General features: G+C 55.4%; 6 protein-coding genes across 6 annotated transcripts; 2 read left to right on the top strand and 4 right to left on the bottom strand.

Annotated features, from left to right (window-relative positions):
* Positions 1-428: 428 nt before the first annotated feature.
* On the top strand, positions 429-993 carry ColSpa_11554 (cytochrome c oxidase subunit 7A; the record flags this gene model as incomplete). Its single annotated transcript, XM_049277766.1, has 4 exons — positions 429-464; positions 568-610; positions 800-830; positions 900-993. The coding sequence occupies 4 exons, from the start codon at positions 429-431 to the stop codon at positions 991-993; spliced, it is 204 nt and encodes a 67-aa protein (XP_049133723.1).
* Positions 994-1,896: 903 nt separating this feature from the next.
* On the bottom strand, positions 1,897-2,115 carry ColSpa_11553 (uncharacterized protein; the record flags this gene model as incomplete). Its single annotated transcript, XM_049277765.1, has 1 exon — positions 1,897-2,115. One exon carries the CDS (start codon positions 2,113-2,115, stop codon positions 1,897-1,899), a length of 219 nt encoding a protein of 72 aa, XP_049133722.1.
* A 44-nt stretch (positions 2,116-2,159) lies between these two features.
* Positions 2,160-3,281, top strand: ColSpa_11552 (uncharacterized protein; the record flags this gene model as incomplete). The annotated part of the gene is made up of 2 exons (XM_049277764.1): positions 2,160-2,234; positions 2,574-3,281. 2 exons carry the CDS (start codon positions 2,160-2,162, stop codon positions 3,279-3,281), a joined length of 783 nt encoding a protein of 260 aa, XP_049133721.1.
* Positions 3,282-4,327: 1,046 nt separating this feature from the next.
* Positions 4,328-5,787, bottom strand: ColSpa_11551 (putative CDP-alcohol phosphatidyltransferase class-I family protein; the record flags this gene model as incomplete). Its single annotated transcript, XM_049277763.1, has 2 exons — positions 4,328-5,339; positions 5,456-5,787. 2 exons carry the CDS (start codon positions 5,785-5,787, stop codon positions 4,328-4,330), a joined length of 1,344 nt encoding a protein of 447 aa, XP_049133720.1.
* Positions 5,788-9,207: 3,420 nt separating this feature from the next.
* Positions 9,208-10,020, bottom strand: ColSpa_11550 (L-rhamnose-1-dehydrogenase; the record flags this gene model as incomplete). The annotated part of the gene is made up of 1 exon (XM_049277762.1): positions 9,208-10,020. The coding sequence occupies one exon, from the start codon at positions 10,018-10,020 to the stop codon at positions 9,208-9,210; it is 813 nt and encodes a 270-aa protein (XP_049133719.1).
* A 1,903-nt stretch (positions 10,021-11,923) lies between these two features.
* ColSpa_11549 (L-rhamnonate dehydratase) lies at positions 11,924-13,145 on the bottom strand (the record flags this gene model as incomplete). The annotated part of the gene is made up of 2 exons (XM_049277761.1): positions 11,924-12,918; positions 12,989-13,145. 2 exons carry the CDS (start codon positions 13,143-13,145, stop codon positions 11,924-11,926), a joined length of 1,152 nt encoding a protein of 383 aa, XP_049133718.1.
* Positions 13,146-14,212: the final 1,067 nt, after the last annotated feature.

The following is a 14,212-nucleotide window of genomic DNA, read 5'->3' as shown; positions in this document are numbered from 1 at the left end:
ACGAAGAAAAATGCTATCAAATCGGAAGATTCCACCCACACGATCAGTGTCGCGCCCAAGGCGGCGTGGTCTGTGTCGGGGATTAGCCGTGGTTGCTCCGAGCATTCTGATTACCTAATACTGGACTAAGGATATCGGCCGCGGCAGGCCAGCCAACCAGGACGGAGAAGATTCAATCACTGAGGTGCTTAGCTAATGGAACGTGTCGGCGGCCGGGAAGGTCAGGAACCCAAAGCTAGGCCGACGTGCGCCAACACCCAAAAGGAAGAAAGGAAGGGGGAGAATTTGACGTCACGTGATGACCCCATCGCGCGAATTCATCAGACCATTCGAGCTACCCGAAGACCTGAGCATCATCAAATCACCATCTGGTACACGAAATCTCGGCCCAATCGATTCCCACAACTCCCACAACACTCTTCATCACAATGGCCGGCACTACCGCTGTTAAGCCCATCACGGGTGTACGTTTCCCGCATCAATTGGGCCCGGTTTCCCCCTCCGGACGGTCGTCGGGGCCGCGGAAAGGCAGAGAGGGCAAATTGTTGACTGACGACTGGATGACAGATGCTGCGACGCAACCTCGTTCTCGACCTTGGTATTGCTCTCGGTAAGCCTCGCCGTGGGAATAGCTGGAAGACGTGCAAGCGATTAGTTGCCGATCGGGTAAGAGGTCATTCAATCGGGACTTGATCTCTATCTCGACCTCCCCGACGGCATGCATGCACCGTAGCACAGTTCCCAGCTCCCGGCCCAGTTCCCTTGCGGTCCAAAAACCACCCGGCTAACCACACTGCAGGTCTCGGCTTCGCCATGGCCAACGTCTACTGGTACGCGATCGCCATTACAGTAACCCGTTGACCTTGAAAGGACCCCAACGATGCTAACCCGCACGACAGGTACGGCTTCCACATGCCGCGCACGAACGCCCGCGACAGCTACTACGCCAAGCTCGAGCAACAGAAGGCCGAGGCCCGTGGCCAGAAGGCATAAACGATAAGGACGACTGGGCATGACGAATGGGGTAGCGGAGTGAAAAGAGCGATCTGTTAGATTGGGCGACGGGAGCCGAGAGGGCATCTGTGGTCGTAGACAAGATACGGGCTTCATCAGCTGGTTGACCGACCCCGATTGTACCATAACACGCCAGCAAATCGAGTCCAAAATTTCTACATGTGCATAATTTCTGTGCGAAGACGAGTATGCGTACGCTTGCTAGAGCGTTGTCCACGAGACTATTGCCGCTGCTGTCATTGTGCTACCGGCTGCGGATGAGAGATTCCCGCACTGTCTGTCGCGTAGGGGATTCGCATTGAGAGGAGTTAAATGACAGCATTGTGTTATTGATATGCTGGGCTGTCTTACGCGATCATCAGCTACATACGATGCAACGAGAGCCTCAGCTGATATGCCGACTTCAGATACCCGCTGGAGGGTAATCAGACGTCATGGTCTGTTGTTTTGGTTCGACGATGGCTCACGTGTTCATGATTTTGCGCAAATCGTGAATTGAATGACATGAAAGGAGAGGAAAATGATAGAGATCTTTAGGTCGTAAATATATGTATATTGGACCGGCTTTGGTTATAGATGATGTTGCGATAATGAAGAATTGTCCCGGCAGTTCATTGCAAAACTCAATCATCTTCCCATGCTTGTGACCATTGATGGTACATCGGCTCGTTGCTATGTCCTTCTTTAAGCTTGGTGGCGCCCGTTGTTGGGGAGCTCTGCTGGGTATTGAACTTCGAACCCTCCCATGCTGTCGTTTCAACTGTGAACGTGCCTTTTTTGTCTTGACATCTTTTCAAGGAAGGGAGAACCCCCAACCGGTCAGCAATTCGGAATGTCGAAAGACTGCATCATCAACGAAAGGGGGAAAAAAGAAGAAGAAACTCACTGCCGGAAGAGCCGGTGTATCGGCCAACATCGCACCGGGCTGTCTCGGGACTTTGAGTTGTCGACGAAGCACCGATACTGCGTCATCTCCTTCAAAGCACACTTGGCCAAGTCGACATCGGCGCCCCCCGGAAGCTTGCGCTTCTTCCCTTTGACATCAGCTTGGACGTGCAGCTCAAGCTTTGAGACCGGGAACGCTTCGCACGGCGGTGACATTTCAGCGGCCGTGGCAGGGGCAGCAGCGCGCTACGGTTGCAACAATGGAGATGTCTTCGGCTACGGCTCTGGCCGGCGCGAGGCTGTTAGGCGACGTCAAAGAGGCAAACCTAGAAGAGGTATGTGAATTACGCTTCACCCAGTCTTTTCTGGCTCGAGGTGGAGGTCGTGGAGTCGGGGCAAGGTGCTGCGTCGTCGATCAAGTGCTCGGTACAATAACGACAATGGGGTGGTGTTTTCGTCAAGGTTCTGGCCTGCGGACCGAACCACAGCGAAATGCTCACGACGCTCAGTCACCTTTTGCCCCGTCCTTCACCGGTAGTCATCGTCACCACCATCACCAACTTCTTTTTTTCTTTCTTCCCCTCTTTCATTTCTGCTTCCTCCTCACCAATTTCTCATCGCATGTTATTATTAAGAACTGCAATTTGTGGATCACTAATTTGCAACAATCTCAGGTCCTAAACGCCCTCCGTACGGCACTCGGTCCGGATGCATCCTCCAGCAAGGCAAAGCATCCAAAGGCGTATCCCATCCCCGGGCTAGACGTACTCATCGCCCGAAATTTTCGTGCGACAAAGTCAGCGCCGCTGGCCGTCACCGGCCGTCACCTCCCGCTCATCTACGCACTCATCTCAACACTCGTCTCGCCGCCTCACGATAAGACGGTGCTGGTGCTCGACACGGAGCACCGCTTCGATGCAACCCGACTCGTCTGCAGTCTAGATAATGTCAGTCATGTCTACGTGCACCGTCCGGCCCGCCGGGGCATTCCTAGCCAACATGGCAGCGGCAGCGCCGGCACGGGTCCGGAGCAGGTCCGGGAGCTCGTCGCGGCGGCCGAGAACTGGATGCTCTACGGCAACCACGACAGCAGCGGTCGCGAGTGGTGGGGGACTATAGTAATCGGTGCCCTCGGTGCCGGAGATGTAACGGCCGCCTGGAAGGGCTGGCTAAGGATCGACCGCGACAGCGTCCCGGGGTTTTCCCTCGGCTGCAGCGCAAATGAGGCCATGACAGACCGCCAAAGGCGCCAGGAAACCGTCGATGCTGCGCCGTGGGCTGCCTCTTCGCAGTGGGGAAGTTTCACCTTCACAGAGTCTACTACTGTTGCTACTGCAACGTCAACCGACTCAACGTATCCAACCAGCCGACGGGGCATGTGAAGCAGGATGGGGATGAGGGGAAGAAGAGTCGGGAGGAGCCCGAGGGTCGAAGAGGAGAAGTCGGTGGAGACGGGGGAAGGAGGGGAGTGTGGGCATAGCAGACATGGAGGAGTCGAGAAGTATACGACCCCATCCTCCTTCTGCACCTCCACCCCGTCGCCAACCTACGAATCCACCTTATCCACAGGGAAATCTATCATGAGGATATCTGTAACTGACAAACGAACCTTTTGAGGGAGCGGCCCTCGATGGACAACAGCCCCAATGTTCCTAGTGTTTGCGCCAGAGGGATGGATTGGTTGGAGGAGTTGTGTTGTAACAGGTTCACCAGTCGGCTGCATGCGGCGAAACGTAATCGAGTAAGAGGGAGGAGAGATGCCCCGACATAGACGCCGGCCGGGCCTTGGCCAGGCCTTGCAGGAGGACGGCGCGGCGCCAGGCCGCAGAATGACGGTGTTTTGCAGGCTCGGCATCGACCCAACGGGTAGCAACCTAGTCTCTTTCGGCATCAGTGTCCCCGTCTTGTTACCGTGAAGAAACTCCCTTGAGCCAACTGTAATCGCATACACTCTGAAGACAGCCGATGCTTACTGCGTGTGGCTACGGCACAAAGCATCCGAAGGAAGAAAAAGGGGGGGGGTTCCTGGTTGCCCAGCCCGTCTTTTGGAATTTTCGCGTCTGAAAACCCCAACGTGTCACACATGGCCGGAGATTAGCAACATTGGCAAGTTGGGGCTTCACACACATACACATGGGTATGTAACAATGATCCGGCTGTGAGTTTTGACAGGGAAAAAACCCGGCGGCTAATGCGCCCGTGTATAGTATTCCATTCTACTGGCAATAATCTGTAGTCTACTTTTAGACTCTAGTCGTGATTTTCGTTGTTGATAACGCCTGTGGTATCGCAATGTTACTCCTTAATAATAAGCCCAATCCAATCCGAACTATAAACCCCCCAAAGAAGTGGAAACAGAAGTATAACCCAACAAACTCGCTAGTTCCCTAATATCAAAACGTGGCATTGTCAAAATGATCAAAGCCTCTCAGCCCAGAATCGGCTGGCTCCGCTCATCGAGGGGAGTCAGAACGGCACTGTCCTTCTCCTGCATGGCGCGCAGGCAATTCGCCTCGCCGAGGATGTCCTTGCGCAGAGACGAGACAACACGTTTGCGAATCTCGCGCTGGATGCCGTAGCGAACGGCGTCCAATACCGTGGGGACGGTGGCCTTGGGCTTGTAGGCAGGCTCCGTGCCGTCCTGGTAGACACCAGTCTTGACAAGGATACTGTGCCACTCGTTGTCGGCGTGCTCGTCGTAGAGGTTGGTGCCGCGGATATCGCTCTCGGGCGTGTCGCCGACAAAGTAGACAGTGTCTGGCGGCGCGTCGAGGCCGTGCTGCTGGCGTCTCCATTGCTGCAGCAGCCTTGTCGCGAACTCAAAGGTACTGACTTGAGGCTTGCCGAAGGCGTGTGTGTGCAGCTTGCCCTTCTTCTTGGTAACATCCTTGAAGATGACCTCGAGCATGCGGCGAAGAGCGCCCATGCCAAGACGGACGTTATCGTGGGCGGCGGACCAGACGATGTCGTTGTGAGAGAAGTAGATTGGTGGGCCCTCGTCCATGGTTTCGCTCAGCGTACCGAGCTTGCCACCCTTGGACATTGCCAGGTCGAGCATAATCTGGATGTCGCCAGCCCAGTCGCGAGAATCGGCAAAGACGAAGATGGCCTCAATTGTGACATCGGAGAAGTCACGCTCACGAGAGTTCTTCAGCTCGTCCTGTGTGAGTTTGCGGAAAGGCGTTGTGGCGGCGTTGTGCTTGATGATGTCGCCAGGGGTGATGACATCCTTGAAGCCGTACCCCTCTGCCACTTGACGGCACTTCTCACCCTCGCCGCCGACGACGAGGACGGTGTTGTAGCGCTCGGCCATTTCCCTCATGGGAGTGTGGCCGCAGATGAACTGTGCGGGAGAGATATCGATTTCCAGCTGCTTCGACAGATCAGCACACCTCTCCTCTTCCGTCTTGCCACCACCATTGGTAAGGAAGATGTACGGACTATAGTTCGTGTCAGCTACTACTCGTAATGGCAATCGGATGGCAGTAGGTGGGGCTGGTGGGGATCGTCGAATGGGTCGTATAACCCACAGGAACCCCTGGGGAAGCGAACTTACATCTGAATGCCGTACTCGTTCTCGCCATTGAGCACCTTCATGGCCTCGATGGCCTCAGGGATAGCACGGCCGCCTCTGATGAGAACGCCGTCGATGTCAAAGGCGAAGGCGAAGCTGTCGGCCACGGGAGCGTCGTTGGTGGGGGTGACGGGGGAAAGAGCGCCAGCAGGGCTGCCGAGTGCGGAGGAGGCGGCAGAGCCGCCGGGGGAACCGTCTGAGCCGTCAAGGGAAGAGTCGGGGGTGCTCAAGGCCATGTTGTCCAGTTGCTTCCGGGCAGCCACGATGTTCTCGATGAAGCTGCCGGTGGAGGAAGCTCTGTGATTGGGAGCCATGTTGGGCGGTTCGTGATAATGATGATGGTGGTGGTAGATTCGGATTATGAGTCTGTGTAAAAGAGGCGAGCTCTGAATCTAGAAAAGCGGAGTGAAGAAGTAGAGAAAAGGGAAATAAGCAGGCAAAGCAAAGTCTTCCGGATCCGAAAGCTTTCAGCGAGGTAGAGAATGCTGAAATTGGATGCTGGGGCAGGAAATGGACTTAGAAATAGGCATCCCGTACGGGGGGATACCGGATTATATACTCCTGATATGAAAGCATCTTGACTTGATGCTGACGTCTCACTCCCCTCGACTCTCTTCGCTCGCTTTCTCGATTGTGCGTTTTCAAGTCTCCCCCCCGGTCCCCTGCGCTACATTGTCCAGCATGTGGACGTCTCCGCAAAAACCAGGCAAACGCGGGCCCTTGGTCGGTGCAGTGATACCGGTACCTTTGGGATGAGTTTCTTGAGTCGTGCATGGCCCGTGGATACCGTGGAGGCGAAGTAGGGTGAGAAGTTTTTTGGGACCAAGGCAGCGCTCGATCCACCAGCACACAAGGACCTTACCTGATGGTGGTATTTCTGATTCTTACAGGACAGGATAGAGACACACGGGCGGTCCGTCTTTGTCCACGGCAGAGTGTACTACGTACCGCGTGTAGACTGCTTGGACGGGCAGAGAAGGGAGGGTGGAAAGGAGAAGAATCGGCAACGTGGGCAATAGCGGGAGTGGGTTGGTGGTCCACAATCTCCATCTCACCGCCGTGGAGTCGTTCCCAGGATACCTCGAGCAGCAGCGTTGGCATACAGTACTCAACGTAGTCTGGGTAGTAGTGTAGATACATACGTATGTCTATGTACGTAGATGTCACCAAAATCAGCGAGTCACCCAGCGAGCCGCCAACAAGATGGCAGAACATGGTTCAAAAGGCCCCATCCGTCTCCATTTTGCCAACCGTCATGGTGGAGACTTGGATTTTTCGGGTTCCTTCGTTGCGGCTGCAAAAGGTTCCGCCGTCAAGAAAAGATGCAAGGTAAAAAAGAGGTGAAAGGGGCTTCGAAATGCCCGAAGTGACGATGATCTAGGGACCGATGCGGCAGCGATCGACCCTGTTTCTAAGGCGGCCTTGGCGAGGGAACACATGCAAGCTGCCGTCACGTCCCCATCGGACCCTGAACTTGGTGCGTCGCGTAAAGACTTTGGAGGCTCTCTCGCCCTGTGTTACCGTCCCTATCTCACATGCCTTCCCTCCCATCAGCAGCATCCCCAATAATATGCCCTGCAAGTCTCAAGCAGAGTTGACCAGACAGTAAAAGGATGGTCAGGGCATAGATACGGAGTCAAGAGATCTGATTGGGGCCAGGGAAGACGGGACAGAATAGGGACACACACCCCCCATCCGTCGTTTCGTCTTTTTCCCAAGGGCAGGCGCAACCAACCATATCCAGAATCTCCCTTTCCCCCCCCCCCCCATCGCCGTTGCTCCAGAGTCCAAAACCGTCAGCATCAGAGCATCTACACTAGAGCAGCGCCGCAGCCTACTCTGAGCCACTCGATAAATCTCATTGGTGTGGGCCTACGTGCTAGTACTCGCCAACTCTCTCTTATCGATGTGTGCCTGCGACCCGCCAGCGAGATATAGTACGGTACAGGGATGGTGCCCGCAGGGTGTCGCGATGGCAGTGCGGCGATCCGCAAAAAGCCGCGAGAATGCCTTTACACCATGAGGTAGGAGATGCTTTTAGATGCGTCAAGAATACTCTCAGTGTGGGAGCGTGCGCCCTGGTGTGGCCAGCAGGGTCCCACACTGAGGCGGGTCAACGTCCCCGGGGAGTCCGCAGTGACGTCAGGGCAGGAAGGCTCCGGGGTCATGGTAGAGCACGGCACAGAGGGGGTCCGAGCGAAGAGCAGTGACTGGCTCAGGGCATCGCTCAGTGGCTCCGCAAGACGGGCCGAAGGAACATCCGTACCCTTTGTGGCTTAGGTAAGAAACACATTGGCGGCAATCACCCGAGCTTCCAACGGCGTCGGGCCCGGAAACCCCCTCGGTTCCACGGAAACCTGACACCGGCCTTGCATGACTGTGCTTGTCTCACCACTATTAACTCACCCTGCTAACTAAGCAAGGCTTTGAAGAAAAAACAACCTGGCATTGAGACAAGCATGCCTGTCGCGGGCGACTTATTCGCACACACTCGGTTCATGGATCCATCCATCCATCCATCCTATCAGGGTACACTGGGCAACGACTGGTTTCCTGACTCGGCGAATGACGTGCCTGAATCTGTGCTCCATGTCATTCCGAGAAGAACCGCATCTCCAGCAGAACCACAGAAACCACAGGACAAGACCACAGAACCACACAACTCCAGACCATCCACACGAGCATCTTTTGTGGTCTGTCCCTCTTTATTATCCGGGGGTTTCATTTTTGTGCGCCGGCCCTCCGCGTTTCCTCACTGTGGGGTGCACTCAGTGCAATAGTTGTGTCCAGTAGATGCAGGAAAGGTTCATGATGATGCAAAGGACTTAATTGTATACATCCAACGTAACCTCCGCCTGACACTCGTCTACCTAGGCAGGCGAGGTGCGCAGTCGTACAGGCAAAGGCCTGCCATCCGGCGCGGGCCTCTGCTTTCCTTATCCTATCTCTGCCCTGCCCTTTTATTTTTGTGGCTGCACAACTACGCCATCGGCCAGCTCCGCCGAGCCGTATCCAGGAAGTAGACCGAACGAAAAACAGGCCCCAGCCTGGCGCTATTAATGTCGCGTCCCGCTGCCGCCTCGCGCGCTACTCGCCGGTCGCGCATTGTCATGCCGTCACCGTTGGCCGGGTCTGGGTTTGTACCTATCTGCACCCCCCTTCCCTTTTACCCATGTCGAACGCTGTCCCGCCTTGAACTTTTCTTTGGTTAGGGGAGAGGAAGGGATGCTTTTCGTCACCTATCACATGCTGCTGTACCTATCATTTTAGTCCTGTTCGTCCTGTACACTCGCTCGGCTCGGGCAGTGGCAGAAAACAAAAACCAACGATAATGGGAGACGTTGCAGGATGAAATTCAAGAGTTGCACGGGGGTGCCCATGGCCCTGTAACAATGGGCTAAGGGGTTGACGGAGGGGTTGATGGAGGGGGATGGCATCAACGGGCTGTCGTGACTGGGCAGAGTCTGAGCACGCAAGTGGGTTCGGAAAGACACCGCTCACTTACTACTATGTACTAATCAATCATACATTCCCTTATCCATGGAGATGCGTTTCATCCTTGATGATGGACAAGGCGCATTGGATCGGTAAACCGTCTTCGCATCTGGTGCGGTTTTATCCCTCATCCTCATTTATCACTCCTCATTTTACCTGTAACATTTTTCTCAGGCGGGATACCCCGACCACCACCCAAGGCATGCAAATACAAACAGTGAATTCCAGGCTAGCAGCGATTATTGAAGATTGACAAAAAGGCCGCCGTCAACCAACAGCTGTGCGCCCGTCACGTATCCGCTGAGGTATTCGCAGGCCAGGAAGACGGCTGGTCCGGCGAGGTCGGACGGCACACCAGTACGGCCGAGGGGAATGCGGCCTTCCGTATACGCACGCTTGGCATCATTTGCCAAGTCCTCCTCGTTGAGCTGTGTCTTGATGGTGCCGGGAAGCAACGCATTGCAGCGGATCTTGTACTTGCCCAGCGCGACGGCGGTGCTCTGCATCAGACTGAGGACACCGGCTTTGGTGGGAGTATAGTGGGTTTGCTGACCGCCGCCGACCAAGGCGGAAATGGACGAGATTCCAATAACACTACCGCCCGCGGGTGACTGCTGGCTCATCTGGCGAGCGGCGGCCTGGACAACATAGAAGGCGCCATCGAGGTTGGTACGGACCGTCTTGGTGAAGAGGTCCGGGGTAAGCTCGAGGAACTCGGCGAATGTGCAGATGCCGGCGTTGGAGACGCAAATGTCAAGACGGCCATTGCCCGAGTGCTCGACGGCGCGCGCAACCAGCCTGGCAGCTGTCTCGGGCTCGCGAACGTCGCCAATCTGGTCAGCCAGACGGCCAGCGTTGAGGTTCTCTTGCTTTGCGGCAGCAGCATCGACAATGAGAGCATCGAGGTGAATTTGGTCTTTCTCAAGGCCCAAGTGGTTCACAACAACGTTGGCCCCCTGCTTGATATATTCAAGGGCAATGGCTTTTCCGATACCCGTGGTTCCGCCCGTAATGATGGCAGTCTTGCCAGCGAGCAGGTTCGTCGGAGCCATCGTAGTAGTTCGACAAGGTCGGCGCGTCTAGTTCAGCGTCGGAGTTGAGGTTGAATTAACGTCGGGTGCGGGGGACTGTCTAGGGACGGCAAGGATGTCGCGAGTTTTGGTTGGGTAAGGCGAGGAGAAGGGAGGAGGCACGGAATTGATCGCAGGATAACGTAGCCTGTTCAGGACGGAGCTAGGGGATGGATGGTCGAAGCGAGCCAGGAATGATGAGAGGTGGGATCGACCAAAAACTCGAAGCGATTGGCGACTAGATCGTTCCTTTCGGGGTGTGCAGAGAGCTTCCTGTTGTTTCGTTTGCGCAGGCGCGAGGGGGCGATTGGCACAGCTTATTTGTAGTTGACGATGGGTTGGTGGTGGAGGGGAAGCAGGAGGGGTTAATGTGCAGCGAGGGCGGCTCAAGTGAGACCCGACGACCGAGCCAGGAAATCACGATGGAGTTTTTCACCCATCCGCATCGTGCCTTGGTGTACGGATTGCACACACACACACACACACACACACATATGAGGAAGGGTCCACAGGTTGCAACACCATTAAACACCCAAGCATCGTGCCTTCTGATCGTCGTGACTTTGGCAGACTGCTGTCTCAGGGAAGACACCGTTCCTGCCTGTTCCCTTGGTGCTATTCGAGCTTCAGGGTCCTTTATCCCGTTTCCTCCTTCCGTCAACACCTATCTCCTGACTCGCGTTGGGTAAGTGCAGCTCCATGTCTAACGACGTCCGGCACCGAGATACGTATTCCCCGCGTCTTCTCCATACTTTGCGCTTCGATTCCTGTCCCGCTCAGAACGACAAACGAACATATCTCTTTCCGAGTCCCAGTCTTCTAGCCATCGCGCGCACATGCTCTTACTCGACGAACAAGATATGAGAGCCTCAATGTCTCAAGCATTTAGCACACGCCCATGCACACTACGGGGGACGCGATCGAGGGTGCGCTGACAATACATTATCAAGTTCGGGGGGGTTCCAGATCCTCCAGTCTGCCTAGGTACTGGATCTGGGACTCGCGTGTTCCCACCGTCAACCCCACTCGTCACCCCGCGTCCTCGGTGTCAATTGTAGCGAGCCACCCCCACCAAGCACTTCACTCCGTCTGCCAATTGTTTTTGAATAATTCTTGCTCCCTTTCCCCCTCTCCCCCCCTACTGTTCCTGTGACGCAGGTTGGTGTGCCACAGGGTGATTATGACCGGATATTCCGATGTGTCATGCGTGGGTGACCAGACTACCTATAGTTTCAATGGCCGTTACAAACCCATTGTCACAAGCCAGACGCTGCCGCAACACCTTCGGGGAGACCTATCGTGCCAGTTGCAAAGGCCAATTCCACCTGCGCACCACTCACACTTGCCAATGACAACTGCCTGCACCGTTGTGTATCTGCTGAGATGTCACTACACGAGTAAATGCCCCTGGAGGCTTTGCTACCAAGGCAAGCTTCTACGTTTCCAAGGATACACATACATGGCTTCGAATGGCACCTTCGTCGTCGAACCCACGAGTAGAATTGTTTGTCATGTTCAAATCACTTGAACGGACTCATCGTGGCGAACATCCAGGCATGTTCGTAGACATCCAATGTCGTTACCTAGAACAATACGGAAATCTGGGCTACACGTACACAGTGCATGGCCGTGCCGGTTCACGTCCGCCCAGCGAATTGCGCCTTAAATCATGCTTAGCCAGCCGCCCGCCGCCATCCGTCCTCTTGGTCTATTGGCGTCCCTGTGTAACCGTTATGCCTTTTCTATTTCGAAGAAGTCGTGAGCTCTTGCACCTTGGCCGTTACGTCATGCACAATGCTGTTCGTTCCATTCGTCTCCGTCTCTGTCTCCTCCACCGACTTGAGTGGTCTCTCCTATACTTCTCGTCAGTACCATCCATAGGACGTTATTTCATTATGGCAGGGGTGCTTACGGGGCTAGCATTGAGCAGCGACTTGCCCGAGATGAGCTTCGACCTCACCGCCGGGTTGAGGGTAAGTCCGAAGCCTGGTTTGTCGAGGTCCGCCGTCGTGAGAAAACCCTTGGTGGGGATGGGCTCGTCGAGGAAGAGGTCGCCAAAGACAGGGAGCACGCTTTTACCGTCGGGCGAGTTGGCGAGGTACTCCTGGAAGGGCGTGTTGGGCTGCGAAATGACAAAGTGGTAACTGTACGGGCCACTGGCGTGCGGCACGACGGGGATGTCGTAGGCAGAAGCCATGGCGGACACCTTGAGCAGCTCCGTGAGACCACCGAGCCACATGACGTCCGGCTGGATGATGTCCAGATTGCGGCCCTCGATGAGCTTGCGGAAACCAAAACGGGAGTACTCGTGCTCGCCCGTTGTGAACTTGATCGTCGGGTGTGCACGTTTGATCTGTTCAAACCCATCCGTGTCATCGGGCGACAGACACTCCTCCCACCAGTTGATGTTGAGGTCTTCGCAGGCCTTGACGATCTCGATAGTGTACGGCACGTTGAGACTCATGTAGCAGTCGACCATAATAGGGAAGTCGGGACCGACGCTCTCGCGGTGCTTGCGCAGAAACTCGACATTCTTTTTGAGACCAACATGGCCGTCCTCCGGACAGTAGGGAAGAGGAACCTTGCCGCCCCAGAAGCCCATTTCCTTGGCCGCTGTAGGCTCGGGACCGGTGCAGTAGAAGTTCAGGCGCTCCTTGGTGGCACCACCAATCAGCCTGTATACGGGTTCGTTCCTCAGCTTGCCGAGCAAGTCCCAAATGGCCAGGTCGATGACGGAGATGACGGCTAGAGGGAGACCCTTCCGGCCGTAGAACATAGAGCCTCTGTACATCTGCTCGAACAACAAGTTGGTGTTGCGGGGATCAGCGCCGAGGAGAAAACGCTCGAAGTGTTGGTGGACAAGCCAGCAAGCCGGGGGACCTGCGTGCAATACAATCAGCCACATCTTCCTTTGGAACCATCATCTGTAGTGCGACTCGGAGCTACGTACCTCCAAAACCCGTGGCAATGCCGACAGTGCCGTCGGTCGCCTGAATCTCGACGAGGAACGAGCCGAGAACATTGATACCCCAGCTCGTTCTCGAGTTGCGGTACTGCTCCCATCGTGAACACGGAGTAGAGATGGGACTATCAATGAGCCTGTCCATCACATTTCTTAGCTCAGAATTTCCCTGCTGTCGGGACGGGCTCGCTGCAGAGACGAGGCAAGAACACGTACCAGTGACCGCCTTTGACGTTGTGGTAATCGCCGCCTGAGCCGACGCCGCCAATGACGTACGTCCGAATCTCCTTGATGGAGGGAAAAGATCTCACAGACGCCATTATGCCGGGGTGAGTCTCTCTCTCTTTTTCCCTGCGTGTGTGTGTATGTGTGTATATATATATATGTGTGTGTGTGTGTGTGTGTGTATGTGTGTGTGTGTGTCGGAGGAGGAGGTATCACGTGGGAGGATGAAGGGAGGGGAGGCTTCGGGTGACGATGAGAGCAAGTGAGGGGGAGGAATGGAAGGGGAATGGGATTCGTGTGAGTCTTTAAGAAAACCGGAAAGACTCGCCGTCGCCGGGAATTCCAAGACACACGAGGCTAGTCAGCAAGAGCCAAAAAAAAAAAAAAAAAAGGAAAAAAAAAAGCACCGAATCAGACGATAGCATATGATGAGGAGAAGTGCAGCTGGCAAGCCGACCGCTAAGAGTAGAACGAGCTTCTCGGGTCTGCGGGGGTATTAACGAGACGGAATTGCAGAGAGTCGACTCAGCTCGAGTGGTTTGCAGTGGGCATGAAGGTTTTGGGGTCGGTCTCAGATGCCCCGAGGGGCGGAAACTGTCAAGACGAGCATGTAACCTAGGAAGCCCAGCGAGCCGCGGGGGCATAGGCGAAAGGACCCCTCCTCCACATTCATACCCCTTGTGCCCCTATGCCGGGCATCGGAGAGCGAGGGCCATTGAGACTTGACCCTCTCTCATGTGCAATGCTTCAGATAACGTGATGAGGCAACCGCCACCGCCTTGAACCAACTGAGTACAGGTCCCAGAGCACCAGGCCATATCACGACCTCTCGGGCTAAGGTGCAAACAAGCGCTTGCCAATCGGACATTTCCTCGCGAAGACCAATCGCGGAGGGGTTAGCGGAGCGGGACCTGCACGCGGACGAATCTGTCTTGAACTGGGTTCCAAGCCTGGCTCACTGCGGGCATCAAGGCATGGAGGCGGCGA

Source organism: Colletotrichum spaethianum (genome assembly GCF_022836535.1).
Source record: "Colletotrichum spaethianum MAFF 239500 DNA, contig48, whole genome shotgun sequence".
NCBI classification, from domain to species: domain Eukaryota; kingdom Fungi; phylum Ascomycota; class Sordariomycetes; order Glomerellales; family Glomerellaceae; genus Colletotrichum; species Colletotrichum spaethianum.
Note: the sequence above shows the minus strand (reverse complement) of the source record. Positions and strands in the feature narration are given on the sequence as shown.